General features: G+C 37.6%; 1 protein-coding gene across 5 annotated transcripts; it reads left to right on the top strand.

Moving 5' to 3' along the window:
* The first annotated feature begins 441 nt into the window (after nt 1-441).
* On the top strand, nt 442-15,912 carry fam118b (family with sequence similarity 118 member B). 5 transcript variants are annotated; one of them, XM_059506047.1, is made up of 10 exons: nt 606-726; nt 3,882-3,955; nt 6,352-6,401; nt 7,483-7,572; nt 8,386-8,638; nt 12,306-12,533; nt 13,660-13,788; nt 14,704-15,013; nt 15,103-15,168; nt 15,264-15,912. In XM_059506047.1, the coding sequence occupies exons 4-10, from the start codon at nt 7,490-7,492 to the stop codon at nt 15,290-15,292; spliced, it is 1,098 nt and encodes a 365-aa protein (XP_059362030.1). In that variant the 5' UTR covers nt 606-726; nt 3,882-3,955; nt 6,352-6,401; nt 7,483-7,489; the 3' UTR covers nt 15,293-15,912. The 5 variants fall into 5 exon arrangements, with proteins under 5 accessions (XP_059362028.1, XP_059362026.1, XP_059362030.1 ...); XM_059506048.1 differs by having other exon boundaries at nt 3,879-3,955; XM_059506045.1 differs by lacking the exons at nt 3,882-3,955; nt 6,352-6,401 and having other exon boundaries at nt 442-726; nt 15,439-15,912.
* The last annotated feature ends 1,302 nt before the right edge of the window (nt 15,913-17,214 follow it).

Here is a 17,214-nt window from a genome sequence, read left to right as displayed (position 1 = left end):
ATTGGAATTACCAGAAAAAGATTTCTATTTGAGCATATTTTAAAATGTATTTTTTTTTTCCGTGAAGGTAAAGCTGAAATCTCAGTATCAATACTGCAGTCTTCAGTATTGCATGATCCTTCAGAAATCTTTCTAATATTTCAGCTCAGGAACTCTTATTGTTATTATTCATCAGTGTTGAAATCAGTTGAGCTGCTTAATACTGTTATAGATTTTATTCAGGATTCTAGAATGAATAGAAAGTTCAACTAACAGCATTTATTTGAAATGGACATCTTTTGTATCATTATAAATGTCAATTTTATAAACTTGATGCATCTTTGTTAATACTTCTTAATTTCTTTCAAAACCAAAAATCTTACTGACCCCAAATTTGGAAAGGTTTCTCCATATATAGCCTACATGATCCATTATTGTAAAACAGTAAGTACATAATCAGCACTTTCCATGATTTCTATAGATGTCAGCAGCAGAGAAACAGCGAAGATACCGGGCTCGACGCGATGCTGATCCCTCAAGAAGGGCACAATATTTAGAAAAGCAAAGAGAGGCCTGGTACAGACAAATAAGACACGGAAAGGTGAAACTAGTCACAGAGTTGAGTGAGAGCGAGAAACAAAGCAAGAGAGACAAGTGGAGAAAAGCACAACAGAGAAGAAGACAGAGAAATCAAATGCTAGTACAAAAAGACAGCAATGAACTTGAACAGATACCTACAGAATCAAGGTAGAAAGCCACTAGCACTACCGCCACTGAGTAACAAATACAAAAGAAAAGAAATTGTGACTTTACATCTCGCAATTTACTTTTTTCTCAAATTTGTGAAATACAAACCCAAAATTATGACTTTTTTTTTTAATCGAATTACATAATGTGCCGATTAATTAAATCTCAAATGAATGAGATTATTTATTTAACATGCACATTATGTTGATTAATTAAAAATAAATTTGTTAAAGATGATGGTCAACATTGTTAATTTAGGAAAATAAATTAAAAGAAATTACAAAAAGTAGCTTTAGAAAGAAATATTTTAATTTAACATACACAAATACAAAATATAGCTGCAAGCCGCAATAACGGGGGGCCAAGCACTACAGAAGCAAGCTTCAGACAAATGGCAGGAATGAGTAATTAAAACAGTTTTAAGATTATTTTAGGCAAAATGGCTTGAAAACAATAAACACAATAAGTAGTTATAGGATTTATTGGCTTATCACGTGTAACCAATAGGTGGCGCTGTTACCAAATTAGTTTGGAATGGTCAGTGTGAGGTGACAAGGACACATACAATGTTTGGTGCAAAAATGTCAAAGCTTTGCTGAGATACAGCCTCAAATGCATTTTGGCATCCTTCCAGCATAGTTGTTGATGCGCTAAATGAGAACCGTTTCGTATATCGACACAAAATCCATTTCTTTTAGTTGTCTCAGTCTGAAGATGATATAATTCGATTTTGGTGAAAATAGGACAAACGGTCTAGGAGGAGTTCGAAAAAGTAGGTTTTGACTGAAAATCAAGATGGCGGACAGGAAGTTCAGCCAAATAAGGAAAACTTCGTATCTATGTTCTCGGCTTGACCCAAGGAATCTATTAAGACAGCGGCATTTCAATAGTAAGATTTATTCAAAAGTTATTAGCCTTTATGTAAATTGAGTTATAACTTTTGACCACTATGTGGCGCTGTTTCGAAATATTTTGAGTACCTTCAGGGGATGGTGTTGTTGGCACATTCTGAGTTTCGTAATATTACACCAATGCATTTGTTTAGTATAGCATTTTTCTTTCACAAAACTGTATTGAAGTCAATGGGAATTTCATATTTTGTTCTATTATAGCGCCACCAAGAGGCTCAGTCCCACCATTTTTTTTATGTGTCATCAGAGTGAGCCCATACATATGTGTGTCAATTTTGTAAAAAATGACTGATTCTTGACTTTGATTGAATTTTACTACCTCTTACTATCGACTCAACATGACTCACTGAATCTAAAGAGACCAGTTGTGTAATTTTTGGCCAAACCATTCAGAAGATATAAGCCAAAATATGAATTTTTCTTATCTCCTGACCACTAGGTGGTGCTACGTCGAAACACTGCAGGTAGTCTTGGTGACCTTGTGGTCAAAAGTTATGAAATATCACAAAAATGCTAATAACTTTTGAAAAAATTTGACTATTGAAATTAAAATGGTCTCCCTATATTCTGTGGTCATGCCGAGAGCATCGATACCAATTATGCGAAAATTGGCCATACTTCCTGTCCGCCATTTTGATTAATGTTGAAAACCTACTTTTTCAAACACCTCCTAGACCTTTAGTCCGATTTTCACCAAATTTGACGTGGATCATCTTCAGACCAATCTGGCAAAAAGTTATGGAATTCGTGTCGATATACGAAATGTTTCTCATTTAGCGCATCAACGAATTTGCTGGAAGTGTACCAAAATGCATTTGAGGCTGTATCTCTGCAAAGCTTTGACATATTTGCAACAAACTTTGTATGTGTCATCGACAACTCACACTGACCATCCCACATACATACAACAGCGCCACCTATTGGTCAAGAGTAATAAACCATTAATTAACCATGAATATTTACACTAATAAAAATGCTAATAACTTTTTATTGCATTAGCCTATTGCAATGAAACTGGTTTCAAAATATTCCCTGGCTTATACCGATAACATAGATACCAAATATGCCAGAGTAAGCGGAACTTCCTGTCCGCCATTTTGATTTGTGTTGTAAACCTACTTTTTCAAACTCCTCATGAACCGTTAGTCCAATTTTCACCAAGATTGAATCAGATGATCTTTAGACGGTGCTGAAAAAATGTTATGGATTTTGTATCGATACACAAAACCGTTGTCGCATACCACCGCGACGAAATTGAGGCATCATGCCAAAATGACACTTCAGACTGTATATCTGCAATTCTTTAGCATATTGACACTAAACTTTTTGTGTGTTATTTTCATCTCACACAGAACACACCAAAATGATTTGATTACAGCACCACCTGTTGGTCAAAAATGATAGGCCATTTAATCTTATTACTAGTGGTTGTATTTATGATTTTTCAGCCATTTCAATTACAATCATCCTAAAATTGCTGTAACTGTTCACTGTTGCATTTTATGTGGTCCGCCATGCCATGCTTACCTCCTAAATTTGCCGTTGGAGTGCTTGTCCCCGTAATTGCTGCTTGCAGCTATATTTTTCATTGGAGTTGTGTGATATAAACTCACAAGTGTGAGTTAAGTCTGTAAACTCGCAATTGCTAAGAATATCTCACAATTCTGAGAAAAAGTCAGAATTGTGAGATGAAAAGTCACACTTACCTTCTTTATTTTGTATTTCTATTCAGTGAAGTAAATGGCTTCCATAGAAAACGGTTTAAGTTATGATGTTTATATATATATATATAGCGTATTTTATAAAATGAAAAAGTTTGGAAAATCAATAATGTGGCAGCTAGCTTAATGTCTCACATCATTGAATGAAAATTACTACTCTGATTGATTGTTGTGTTTAGAGCCACTGCCTGAGTGTGTGTGTGTGTGTGTACCTGGTATTTATCACATTATGGGGACCAAATGTCCCCACAAGGATAGTAATACCAGTAAATCTTGATTTTTTTGGGGACATTTTTTGGTCCCCATGAGGAAACAAGCTGATAAATCATACAACGTGAAGTTTTTTTTTTTTTTAAACCATTAAGTCAGAAAGCTTCCTCTGAGGGGTAGGTTTAGATGTATGGCAATTCAAAATACAGTTTGTACATTATATTAAACATTACGGAATGTCCCCTTAAAACATGGAAACACAATGTGTGTGTGTGTGTGTGTGTGTGTGTGTGTGTGTGTGTGTCACTAGCAGTCTGGCGGATTAAAGCTTCACGTCATTGACCCGCGGGGGCGCGCACACAGCCGCTGTGATGCGCGGACACGTGTTGTTTCAGCCTTGTTTATACTTTCGCCTGGCTCCGCAGCGCGAGTGTCCGCAGACTGCGCGCGCACCTCCGCAAACGGACGAGGCGTTTATACTTGACGCGCTCGCCGTTGTACTATTTTTTTAACCGACAGGGGGCGACTCGGAGTAATTCTCCTCTAAACCACCTGGAATCGGCGGCGAAGAAGTAGTTTGCCGGAACAACAACACTGAGAACATGGCGCCTCTGGCTCTGGACGTGCTGAATGCTGAAGAAGAGTTGTTGTGTTTGTTGATGTTAACTAAAAGACAAAGGAGGAGAAGAAGATGGTATGTCCGCCCTTTAAACACCACTCGGCAAAGAGATGGAGAGTACAGTGCTCTTATCAAAGAAATGCGTGCAGTGGACGAGCAAATGCACTTTGGCTACTTTCGAATGTCTGCTCAGCGGTTCGACGATTTGCTACACCGTATCAAACCTTATTTGGACCATAAAAGAACCCACAGTAGCCCAGTAAGTATGCAAGAGAGACTGGCTGTCACGCTTCGCATACTTTCATCTGGAAGTTCCCAAAAATGTGTTGCCTCCAGCTACAAATTGGGATCGACCACAGTCTCAGTGATAGTGAGTGAGGTCTGCCAAGCAATCTGGACTGCTTTAAAAGGTGATTTTGTCTCGCTACCAAAAGGCAACGAGTGGCTTGACATCAAGAATGAATTTTGGAGTGTAGAACTTTCCCAACTGTTTGGGGTGTGTGGATGGGAAACACGTCCTAATCAAGGCACCCCCAAATGCTGGAAGTGACTTTTTCAACTATAAAGGAACCCACTCCATTGTTCTAATGGCTGTCTGTGATGCCAAGTATCGTTTCACCATGGTGGACATTGGCTCGTATGGACGTGAAAGTGATGGTGGAATTTTCAACGACAGTATTTTTGGTTCCAGACTTCTTAACAGCACTCTTGAATTCCCACAGCCTGAAAACCTGCCGGGCACCAACATCAAACTGCCACATGTGTTCCTGGGAGATGCTGCGTTTCCACTCCATGTGAACCTGGTGCGCCCATATCCAGGTAAAAACAAAATCAAATTGTGCCATAAATTAATATAACATGTATTTGATATGAAAAATGCAAGAAAGAACATTATCTTTAATCTGTGCTCTTGTTTGTTTTACAGGTGTTAACTTGGATGATGCTCATAAAGTTTACAATTACAGACACTCACGGGCCAGGCGAGTCCTCGAGAACACTTTTGGTATCCTTGCTGCTCGCTGGAGGATTCTTGGACGGCCAATGGAATTTCATCCTGAGAAAGCTGTGGATGTTGTGAAGGCTTGTGTGGCTCTTCACAATATGTTAACCCTCACTGATGCTGCAACATCTACTGCATCCAAGTACATTCCACCCAATTTTGCAGATGGTACCACAGCAACGGGGAACAGATGGCAGGAGAATGGAGAAGGTTTGTGTCTGGGGACAACGGCTTGATTGCAGCAGGAAGAATGTCATCTGCACGAGCATCCCGGGTTGCAGTTGCAGTGAGAAATGACCTGAAGTCATTTTTTAACACAGAACAGGGACTTGTACCTTGGCATGACTCTGTCGTCAGAAGGGGCTGTCTACAGTGAAGTTGCAAACTAGCAACAAAGTAATTGAACAGTGTTGATGTTGTCTTGTGTTTGTTTTGTGTTTCACAATACCTATTTTCTATTTACATGTATATGTTATTACAACGTTTGTAATAAAACAAAAAAATGTAACGCAGAAGGTGTGTTTTCATTCTTGTTATATAAACAGTATCAATATGCTCATAGACCAATCACTGATTTGAAATGAGAACAAAATATGATGTTGAGAAGATATACATAGAACTCTTTTGATATTTAGCATCTCGTAAATGTAATGTCATTTAGTGTACAGTAGGCAACATTTGAAGTGGAGCAAAACCTTTCATCAAAGTTATACATGAATTATGACCAATACCTGTTGTTGTCTTTGGACAACTTGGATAAACTTCAGATCCACTTCAAATGTTGACCACTGTAGACATGCGTTACCTTTTATTCTTTGGCAATGTTAATGAAAATACAATTTTTATAGTTTGTTAATATTAGTTCACAGTAACTGAGTTTGTATTATTAATTGCTGAAAGTAATATAAAAGAAGTTTATTAATGCAGCATGGAGGGATCATAAATATGCTGGTACAGACGAACCAGCTCGGACAAAGTCGCTTCGAAGTCGTTCATCTTCGGATGCGGCGCCGCGCGCGTTGTTACAAAAAATGTCGCGCACACCGCCAGGCGAAATTGGGTCTTGCGAACCCAACGCGCAGGACCGCCCACACCGCAATGACGTCATTTTTGCCGCGCGCACCTTCGCGCTCCTGTGGACGCGTCGAGTATAAACCAGGCTTTAAAGCCTGAGCTTGTGTACACAAGGCTCGCGGAGGAAAGTCTCTAGACAGGTACTGCACTAAAGGCTGAACTGATTCATTCAAGGCCTTTAGTGTTTCAGACTCTGAAGGCTGACTGTTACTGATGCCCTGCTGGGATTGAGATCTCGTATAGGAAGCCACTTAAAAGTTTATTCGATTAAAAAAAAAGTTTATTGTTTGTAGTGTTTTATTTATCATTAGTAAACGCCTCGAGTACGTTAAATCTAAGAAACTACTCGGATCCTCATTTTTTTCTCATCTGGGTAAGTTGTGTTTTGAAACTTTTAAGATAATTTCTTTGTTTCGGTACTTGCGTTCTTTTAGTCTTTCGATTTAACTTTGCGTATTGGTAAATCTGCTCTTTTCTGTTATCTCCCTGTTCCAGTTGAACGGAGTGTAACTTAAAAGTATCCAATTTATTAATTTTTGTTTTGTTTGTTAGTATCCTTATAGACAATAGTGTAATATTAGCCTTTATGCTAAAGCTGTATTGTGTCACATATGGAACAAAAGCAACAGGTGACTAAAGACTTCAACTAAGCTAAAACAACCATAACTTGCTTTAGAATAATAATTACGCTATAACTATTCGTAATCGGTTGAATTCAAGGATTTACAGAAAAAAATGCCATTTATTTTATAATAGTTCTATTATTAGGCGCTAAAAATACAATTGTAGCTAGCTTGTTAGCTCGCTAGCTCAAGAGGCTGGTTTGGATGTCTGTTCAGTGTTTGTTGTTGTAGGTTATGATTGATTATGATTGTTATTATTGATTATTAGCCAGAATAAGTATCTTTCAATGTCAAGATAATAAAGGCAATTAATTCAATTAAGCGTCATTAATCTTCTAAATGAGCACTTGACATTGGTTTAATTAATTCTTGGTAACAACACTAATCTTAAATGCACTAGGTTTATATGTGTAGTGAAATAATGTTCTAAAACTGTGTGATTCTATGTAGTATTGAATGCACTGTAAGTCCCTTTGGATAAAAGCATCTGCTAAATGCATAAATTAAAATGTAATATCTGTCTGTCATATATTGTTTAGCCTTTTGGTCAATATTTGTTGCTTTAATTGTACTGAATGAATTGCTCTTTGTTTCTCAGGAGTCGAATGGCCTCTGCTGTTACAGTGAAGACAGAGAAGCGTCCTTCCCATGACTCTGAGGATGGAGACACAGTGGCTAAGAAGGCCAGGTATGAAAACAACAGATGTTCGATTCTTGCTTTGCTGCCAGCACATTCCCAGAGAGAGAGCCAACTATTCTTCATTGATATTAGCTCCTGTTTGCTGACCTGTTCTGATAAACACGTGATCTTTCAAAGACCTGTACTTTCTGATAAGAATGACTCCGCCAGATAGGTTTTTCCTATTCTTTAAAAAAAAAAAAAAGATAGTCGACCCAAAAATGAGAATTCTGTCATCATTTCCACACCCTCATGTCATTCCAAACCTGTATGACTTTCTTCTGAAGAACACAAAACAGGATGTTTTGAAGAAAGCTGGTAACAGGCAATTGATTTCCTTTGTGCTGTTTGTCCATACATTGGAAGTCAATGGGATTTGGAACCATTTTGTTACCTGCATTATTCAAAATATTTTCCTTTGTATTTCCCGTAAGAAGATATCATCTTTCGTGTTTCCTTTAAAGCATAGCAAGGACTGGATGAGACAGAGTTTAAGTAATATTTACAAATATAATTATTTTAAACACATCAATATAAGTTACACAGTCCAGGGGTTTTAATTACATTTAGACATGTCTAGCATTTAAGAAGTTCACCAAAAATCACCAACATCATAAACAACAAATAAAAAACAGCGAATGAGGTTGACTTTTTCTCTTATAGTTAAGGACCTCCTTTTACTGATTGTTTGTTTAAAAGTTTCAGATCATATTTTTGAAGTCAGGTTAAACCATGCTTTGCATGTAACTTTGTGGCATAGTTTCGTCCGTATGTGTATTTCCTCTGACCTGATTACATTTCCTCCTGCACGGCTGATTAAAGGAAGTTGTTGCCCAGCCTGAAGACGAAGCGTGCTCCTGAGCTGGTGCTGGTGATCGGCACCGGGGTGAGTTCAGCCGTAGCTCCACAGGTGCCTGCGCTGCGCTCCTGGAAAGGTCTGATTCAGGCGCTGCTCGATGCTGCCAATGACTTTGATCTGCTTGAGGAGGAAGAGAGCCGCCGCTTTCAGAAAAGTCTGCAAGAGGACAAGAACCTGGTGCATGTTGCTCATGACCTTATCCAGAAACTTTCACCAGTAAGATGTTTTTTCTGTATGTGTGTTTTCTTACAGCTTTTGAAAGCACACACACTATCTCTCACTCTCTAACTACAAACACAGACACATATATATATATATATATATAATATATAAATAGATATATAGACTGTTAAGTTGACATCTTGATTGAGCAATTACAAGAAACATTTTAGTATGTTTTACTATTTCAGTATGTTTTACCATTTCATTTAACATACCTTCTTATGTTTGTTTATTTCATGCAATAACCAGTAGTAAAGAGGAAGAAATGATTGTTTATTGGTAGGGCTGGACGATTATGGCCTAAAATCAAAACCTCGATTAATTGAACATTTTGCCTCGATTACGATTATTGAACGATTATTTGGTTTTTGGTTTTGTTTTTTTTTGCCCTCATAGTTCACTGACAAGGTTTGTACTGTAAATATGATTGACTATCAGCAGTTATTTTATCTATGTCCGTAACATTTCTTACTAGGGTTGGGTATCGTTTGAATTTTATCGATTCCGATTCTTATCGATTCCTAGTTTCGATTCCAATAAGATAAAAAAATCCAATATAAAAAAAATTAATTATTTTTACAAAGCATTCTGTTGCAGCTGAATAACATGAGCAAAAATAACTAGATTTACATAAACTAGATTTATATAAATTTCAAATATTAAAGTGTTAAAGACAAGTAAAAAGATAGGTCAGTAATAAGAAAGGAACAAACAAATCAGTTAGCAATATCATAAATAAATACAACTAAACTAAATTTCAGGTATAGCTACAGAAACTGTAATTAAAACTTTAAAAACACTGCATTGTTTTCTTTTTATAAATAAAAAAAGATGAATCAAGTAAAGTTATTAAATATATTCAGTCAAGATCAGTGAATGATTTTCTTTTGTTCTTTTGATTAACATTAATGACAGGCAGCGCGTTTACTAGGCTTTTGTCTCTTTAAGCAAAAATACTGTAAATGTGTGTTTTCTTTCTCATCTGTTTACGTTCACGTAAGACAAAAACGGCTGCGTTTATGATGATATACTGATGTAGTTTTCTGTATCGTAGTTTCGACTCGGAACAACCTTTTCTACAGTTAAAATACACAGAACAGTCCAAGAATGGACACAAACCGGGAACCCGCAGCGCGTCCACCGACCGCTGCTCTCTGTGCACGCGCTTGTGCTGCTTCATGTGCGCTGCACACAAACATGCTATAATAAGTTTTGAGATTCTAAGCTATTTAGTGATAAATCACAGGACAGCGCTGACAACTAGTTTCTGTGTTCCTCTGTGCGCGCGATCTTCATAGCTAACGTTACTGTTTATATGAGTGTTCGTGCCACAATGCAGCTGCGCGAACATGGTAGCTCGATATAAGAATACACATCCGTTCATCTAATCGCTTGAATGTCCAAACCATAAAACAAATACAACTGACAAAGTTTAGTGAAGACGCAAAGCTCACCGCTCAGACCGCTTTGCTTTTATGCCACTGACTGGAGAGCAGTCATGTGGCTACACACGCGCTAGTATGCTTTTAAGGGGGAAGTGTTAACAGGATTAAAAAACCGAAATAACCGACATGGGAAAATTACGTCGGTTAGAGGTTATGAATTTCGGTTTTGATTATTTTTCGATTAATCGTCCAGCCCTATTTATTGGTTTATAGTGTCCAGCCTTGGATGTTATGGTTGATATTATAAAGTGTCAGTATATTTGTGCATGCCACCAATGTTGTTGTTGTTGTCGCCCCATCCGTCAAAACAGCACTCTGGTTTATCCCTGTTTTTCATTGTCAAGCCTCAGTATAATTTGCATCCAAACCCACTGGTGTCACTAGAGGATTTAGATGGCTTTAGACTTGTGAAAGGGAGTTAGGTAATGAATTTCAGCTCTATTGCTGGGGTTTCGTTGCCTGGAATGGTCGTAGCTGAACAATTCACATCAACAAAATAACTGTCCTAGAAAAACATCAGCCTGCTGTCGATCTCATTCTCCACCCAGTGAATCTCCAAGCTCAGTTTGTTTGTTATTGTTAATGTGAGGTCTTTCAGTGATTTAACCTATTTGTGAGAGTTTTGAGCCTCACATGAGCAGAGTAGTGGTGCAAAAAACTAGGCTAATCTGCATTCATACCTCCAGAACAACGTGCTGTGACTAGATGCTAGTTCATTCAGCTTCAGCATTACATATTTCTTTAGTTATGCGTTCTTTGTCATGTTCGCAGAAAGTCAGTGGATGTCAGTCATAATACATTTTGTGCTTCAACATGTTTGGGCATGAGTATATGAGTCACCCTTGAGACTTTCAGACTGCTTTTTTGCTTTTTTGATTCCGACATCAGTGTTATCTTGAGTAACTATGTTGATAAGCACAAAAAAGTCCAGACCTTTCCAAGAATTGATTGCATGTTCATCTCATTTCCGAATGCTTGTTGATCAATGCTGTTATTACATAAATCAGCTTCAGAAAAAAAAAAGATGAATAGAACTTAGTGAGGGTAGACTCTACGTTCGAGGTATAAATTCAAACGTATGGTTCTCCACACACAGTTCGGCACGTGCTGGGACCGCGGTTCAACTTAAAGTCTGTGTGAACTGGAAGTTGCTGCCGACTTTATTTCAGTGTAGTGACGTATTTCCATCTGAAATGGAATAATGAATAGAGGACATGGTTTTATGTTTGCACTCCTCCTCTCTGTCTGTCACTCCCTAGCAATCTCACGGTTGTAGAGGTGTATATAAGGATATTCTGCCATTCAAGAGTGGAAGCAAATGTGATGTAATGCTAAATAGATTTTGATAAAAATATATTTTGCATATTAATATTTTTGCTCTCCAATGAACTGTTTTAGGTATAGTCTGGAGCATCTTTGAGTGGTTTGTTGCAAAAAAGTTTTTCATCTGTATTTAAAGCTGACCGCATATGATTAGTCGCAGAGTCAGAGGTTAATACCAGGTGTACACAGTTTCATTAACACCTGAGATCCGAGGCATTAGTTCACGCTGATAATTAGTCTCTTCCTGAGAAAGTGCTATTCATAGCCGCACCTCCCCCACCCTCTCTGTCTCTCTGTCTCTCTCTCTCTGTCTCTCTCTCTCTGTCTCTGTCTCTCTCTCTCTGTCTCTGTCTCTCTCTCTGTTTCTGTCTCTCTATGGTTTTCCATGTGCCTCTGCCAACCTCAGAGAATGAATTCAGCTCAGTGTAATGAGATTGAGTCTGACCTGGACAAGGGCACTGCTGTCAAAACTCCTCTGTTCTCAGCGCTCTCTCCTCAACTTCCCATATACTCAGGAAACTAATTTTGTGCAGAGTTTCTAATTACCAACAAATATAGCCAACATATTTGACTGAAGTGTGCTTTTTCTTATGAGGTTCCTGTTATTGGGGTTGATGTTTGCATTGGTGAACACCACCATGTGTAAAAATCAATTCAAGTTCATTGCCTACAAGATTAGCCTGAATAAATGAATTAAGGTGCTTATTAATTTCCCTTGAAGTGTTCCATAGAGAGCATTTCAAGGCCTTTGAAGAAGATCATGCTTGTTTTCCTCTCTAAAAGCCTGCTTTGGTTGACTCCTGTAACACGCGTTCCCAGAAGAGTTATTTGAATACTCCTGATGTTGATTTGTTTTTCTATTCATCTCAAATTTCTTTCTTTTGTCTCTGTAGAGGACAGGAAATGTACGCTCCACCTTTTTTAAAGACTGCCTCTACGAGGTGTTTGATGACCTGGAGTGTAAGATGGAGAACGCTGGGAAGCATCTCCTGCGCTCCGTGCTTCAGTTGATGGAGAGCGGCGCTCTGGTCCTCACCACTAACTTTGACAATCTGCTAGAGATTTACGCCGCCCATCAAGGGACCAAGCTGGAGTCTCTGGATCTCACAGATGAGAAGAAGGTACCAGCATTGATAAATGTTTAAATGTAGCGTTGATGAAAGAAGATACTAATGATTTATTCTCCATGACATTTATTTTCTGAAGTAACAACATTAAGGTATTATATAAAATCCTAAAGTGTAGAAATTCGCTTGTGAAAATAATGTGACTATTAGTATAAAACAAAAAGAGGCCGGAATAATTTATTATTATTAATATAATTGTTCTTGTGTTATTTTGTAAGTAGTTATTTCTATCTATCAATCTAACAAGTTTAACAATTTTTTTTGTAATATGTTTTTTTCACAGTGCTAGTCAAATGTTTAACATTTAAATTTAAAAAGTAAAAAAAAAGCAAAAGAATTCAGAATGATTCTTTCAGAATCCAAAAAATACACAATTACAATTTGAAATAACCGTTTTCTATATGTATTCTATATATATTTTAAAATGTAATTAATTCCTGTGATGCAAAAAAGATTCCGCATCATTACTCGATAGTCTTCTTTGGAATTAATTCAATATCAGTATAAAACATAAATATATCAATATAAAACACTTTAAAATTGTAATGTTTGTTGGCAGGTCATCGGGACCTGAACGTCCATCAGCACTGTGATGTTATATAGCGCACGATCATTTAGTCTATAATTGAATTGCATTGTCATTATGTCCTGTACAGAAATACCCATCGTTCGATCATCAGTTGCTTTCAGCGCAAACTTAAAAACAAAGTGTGCTTTGAAAACACTGTTCCTCAGATGTTCAGTGCACTGGGTTCATCTCTGTTTGCTTTTGGCCATAAATTTCCTTCAGCACAAAGCAGTGAAAGCTTCAGCTATTAGCCATAAAATCAGCCTTATGGTCTCGGGCCAAGCGTCATGTAGTGCATTAGTGCATGTCTGCTCTACAGCAGCTCACCTGAAGAGCCCTCGGAAACACAAGTGACTGCATGTTCAGTTCCCTTTGTCTTTATTCATCAGGCCGTGTGTGGTTTTCCATAGCGTGGCCTTTAGGCAGGGTGTTTATGCACCTTTTCCACCAAATGCCTCTTGATTAGAACCCGCAGTCATTAAAAGCAGCTCTAGTGGGAGCCGGATTGGGAGCAGTGGAGTATGAAATGCTGCCGTGTGCTTGTGTGTGCAGGTTCTGGAGTGGGCTCAGGAAAAGAGAAGACTGAGTGTACTGCATATTCACGGTGTTTACACCAACCCCAGCGGCATCGTACTGCATCCTGCTGGCTACCAGAACGTTCTGAGGAACACAGAAGTCATGGTGAGTGAATGTTGAGAAAATAGTCACACCGCTGGAACGCTGATAATTCACCGGGGTGGAGGACACTGTGAACAAAATCAGTCTGGACTGAAGTGATACTCCCTTTTGTGGCGGTTCTTATTGCTTACCAGAAGTCCACTCCTTGAAATAATTTCCCAAACTACAAACCCTTATGAAAGCATTATATTAATTTTATTTGATGCTGATAAAAGCAGCATAACAATTTATTATGTTATGATGGTCTATGACAACGCACTTTTAAAAAATGCATTAAAAATATAATTTCTGATAAGTATTTTTGTAATTTTTTAATTCCTATTCATTTTGATGTTTTCGGGGTCATAAAGTCAGAAATGACAGGACGAAACATTTGTAATTGAAATAAAATCAAAATTGCAATACGGCTCAGTGCGATTACCAAATTGTAATTTAATTAAGTAAATCCGCTTTTTTCAAATCTGTGTTTTTTTAGTCAAATCAAGTTTTCTGTCAAAATCAAAAGTTTAATGTTTGAAAATGAAGAAATTAAAACAGCCAAAAAATATCAGTAATGTAACTTTAAAAACTAAAAAAAAAAAAAAAGAAATACTTCTGCAATTGCCTATTAATACTTGAATAAATGTTGTTTACCAAATCAAAGTCATGTGGTGAGACTAACGTGCAGAATAAAATAGATTATATCATAGGGACCCCTGCATGATTGTGTGCCAAGATTAATAATTAAACATTCATTAAACAAGAATAATTAAGTCTCTCAAACTGTCAGATAATCTGACATTTAAGGCAAGGTTATTTCTGGTTTAAAATGGTGCAAGTCCCCCTAAAATGAATAATACATGATGTAAATAAAATGTGTGTGTGTGGACTCATGTTAATCCATAAGTTCTGTCATTACATTGTTGTGTGTTTTTGCAGAGGGAGATCCAGAAGCTCTATGAAACCAAGTCTTTTGTGTTCCTGGGCTGCGGGAGGACAGTGGACGACACCACCTTCCAGGCCCTGTTTCTCGAGGCGGTCAAACACAAGTCCGACCTTGAGCATTTCATGCTGGTGCGGCGAGAGGATGTGGGAGAATTCAAGAAGCTCCGAGACAACATGTTGGACAAGGGCATTAAGGTCATCTCGTACGGCAACGAATACGCCGACCTGCCGGAGTACTTCGAACGACTGGCCAATGAGATTTGCAACCGGGATGTGGACCGGGACGTGCTCACCAATGGCTGGGGTAAGACGTCTTCACTTTTTAGTTGCATTACATACAATTAATGTTTTTTTTTTTTTTTTTTCACCGATTCATTTGCTGGATTAATTCAGGATCTCCCATCTCACAAGGCGAAGAAAGTCTTAATGGCTTTACGACCCAGAAAAACCTCCTGCAAGGTTAGGACCGCTTTTGTGTTGGCACCTCAACCAGCTTGCATGCATTTGACTGGAGCATGACGACGCATTTTTTCCTTTTCCCTTCTTTCCTTCAGTGCATGCTTCTAGAACGATAGAAACATGAATGCAGCACAAGAGCTTCTGTTGTTGTTTTATACTCCCCTTCCCACTGTACTCCTCTGCACCCGTGGCTTCCCGTGATTTAATCAGCTGATGAGCACTGTGTTGTAATGAGATCTTCATTGTAGCTCTTCCTCTTTCCCTGTCCAGACTTCCACTTGTAACACAAGTGGCAGTCTGGGAACGTTTCCACAGCTCCGCCGCCCCCTTCCGCTCGGATCTGGTATGACTAGATCTTCACGCACAACAGACTCATTTCTCATACTTAAACCGAGCGCTGCCAGTCCCGGTCGCTTCACACGGGAAAGGCGTCAGTCAAAGCACCACCAAGCAAACTGTGAACTCCTGCAACTCGGAAAATGTTTATGAAACTTCATGTGAGCGAGGGAGATTTTTTTTTATGTGGTTTTAAGTGAAGTGCGGACCAGAAATATTCAGAAAAGTCCGATCTTAAACATGAGCTGTCAAATACTAAAACATTTGAACAGGAGTGTGTGTAAATGCAATCTCACTTCCCATTTTTCACATCACTAAATGCACAAGCAATACTAAAATGGTGATTGTGTGAACCTCACAAAAATATCAAGAAATGTCCGTCTTATTTCACCAATAAATAAGTGTACCTATATAATTTCACCAATAAATAAGTGTTACCTATATATATGTATGTATGTTTATATGTCACAATGCAATATTAACTATTTTAACTGTTTTTATATATATATATATATATATATATATACAGTTAAAATAGTTAATATTGCATTGTGCCTTTTTTATCACACCTAAACACTGCCCACCTTCCAATTCGGATTATAATGTAATGTGAAAAATACCTCATTAAAAAAAAATCCTGTTATAAATAAAATGATTTTTAAAATTATGCTTAACAACAATAAATAAAAAAATTGCAAGAAAATAATTCAGAATTGTGAGAGAAGGCTTGCAACTACCTTTATTTTTATTCTGTGGCTGAAACAGGCTTCCATATGGAGTATTTTGAGAATTACAGTATACAGAAATGTGAGATGTAAACTTAAGAATTCTAATAAAAAAAGTCAGATTTTTTTAGAAAAAAAGTTGCAATTACCTTTTTAATTTTTTTTATTCTGTTGTGGAAACAAGCTTCCATATACAGTACACACATTTTTATTGGTTGAAATATGACTTGGGACATTTCTTTTATTTCTAAATCTGTCCAGTAAGGAGGAAATGCAATAATGCCTCGTCAGAATGACTGCATGTGATTTCTCAGGCTTTACTTGTAGAAGCATTTTGGCTTCCATGAATCTACTTGAACTTGTCACGAGACTAATGAGGATAAAGATAAAATGCCATCATTCCTCTCAAGCCACACATCTTTTAATACATTTTATTGCACTTTGACAGTCCCCATTTATAGTTGTAAATGCTTGGTCATTAATGCTCAAAGACTGTAAACGGTTGTTTATAAAGCTTTTGTATTTCAACTCCAGTGGTCCACTGGTTTATCATCTCTGTCCACAAATGTCTTTTAGGTATTTATATGCTATTTTAAAATAAAGCATCTGTTTGGTACCAAGTGTGTTGGTGGTGGTGTTGTTAATAAATGCACACAAATGCAGTGAATATGGCCATTTGTAACTTAAATGTACGAAACTTCTGATGTCACTTGCTTCCAGATTTTTTTTCATTTGTACAAAAAACAGGTAGATGTTCTATTGTTTTAATTCATTATTGTAATCATAAACACACTGGTTTGTGGACTTCCGGTTATTAAACTATAGAGGCTAATCAACCGCAGTCTCATACATTTGCAAAATAAGGACTCGAACTCAGGACGCTCCACGCTCGATGCGTCGGTGCTCTCGTAGGTTATCGCCGCCAAATGCACCAGAACTTGTATGTAAAAATGTTTGACTGTACATAGTCATAAACATTCAGTCA

Source organism: Carassius carassius, chromosome 23 (assembly GCF_963082965.1).
Source record: "Carassius carassius chromosome 23, fCarCar2.1, whole genome shotgun sequence".
NCBI classification, from domain to species: Eukaryota; Metazoa; Chordata; class Actinopteri; order Cypriniformes; family Cyprinidae; genus Carassius; species Carassius carassius.
Note: the sequence above shows the minus strand (reverse complement) of the source record. Positions and strands in the feature narration are given on the sequence as shown.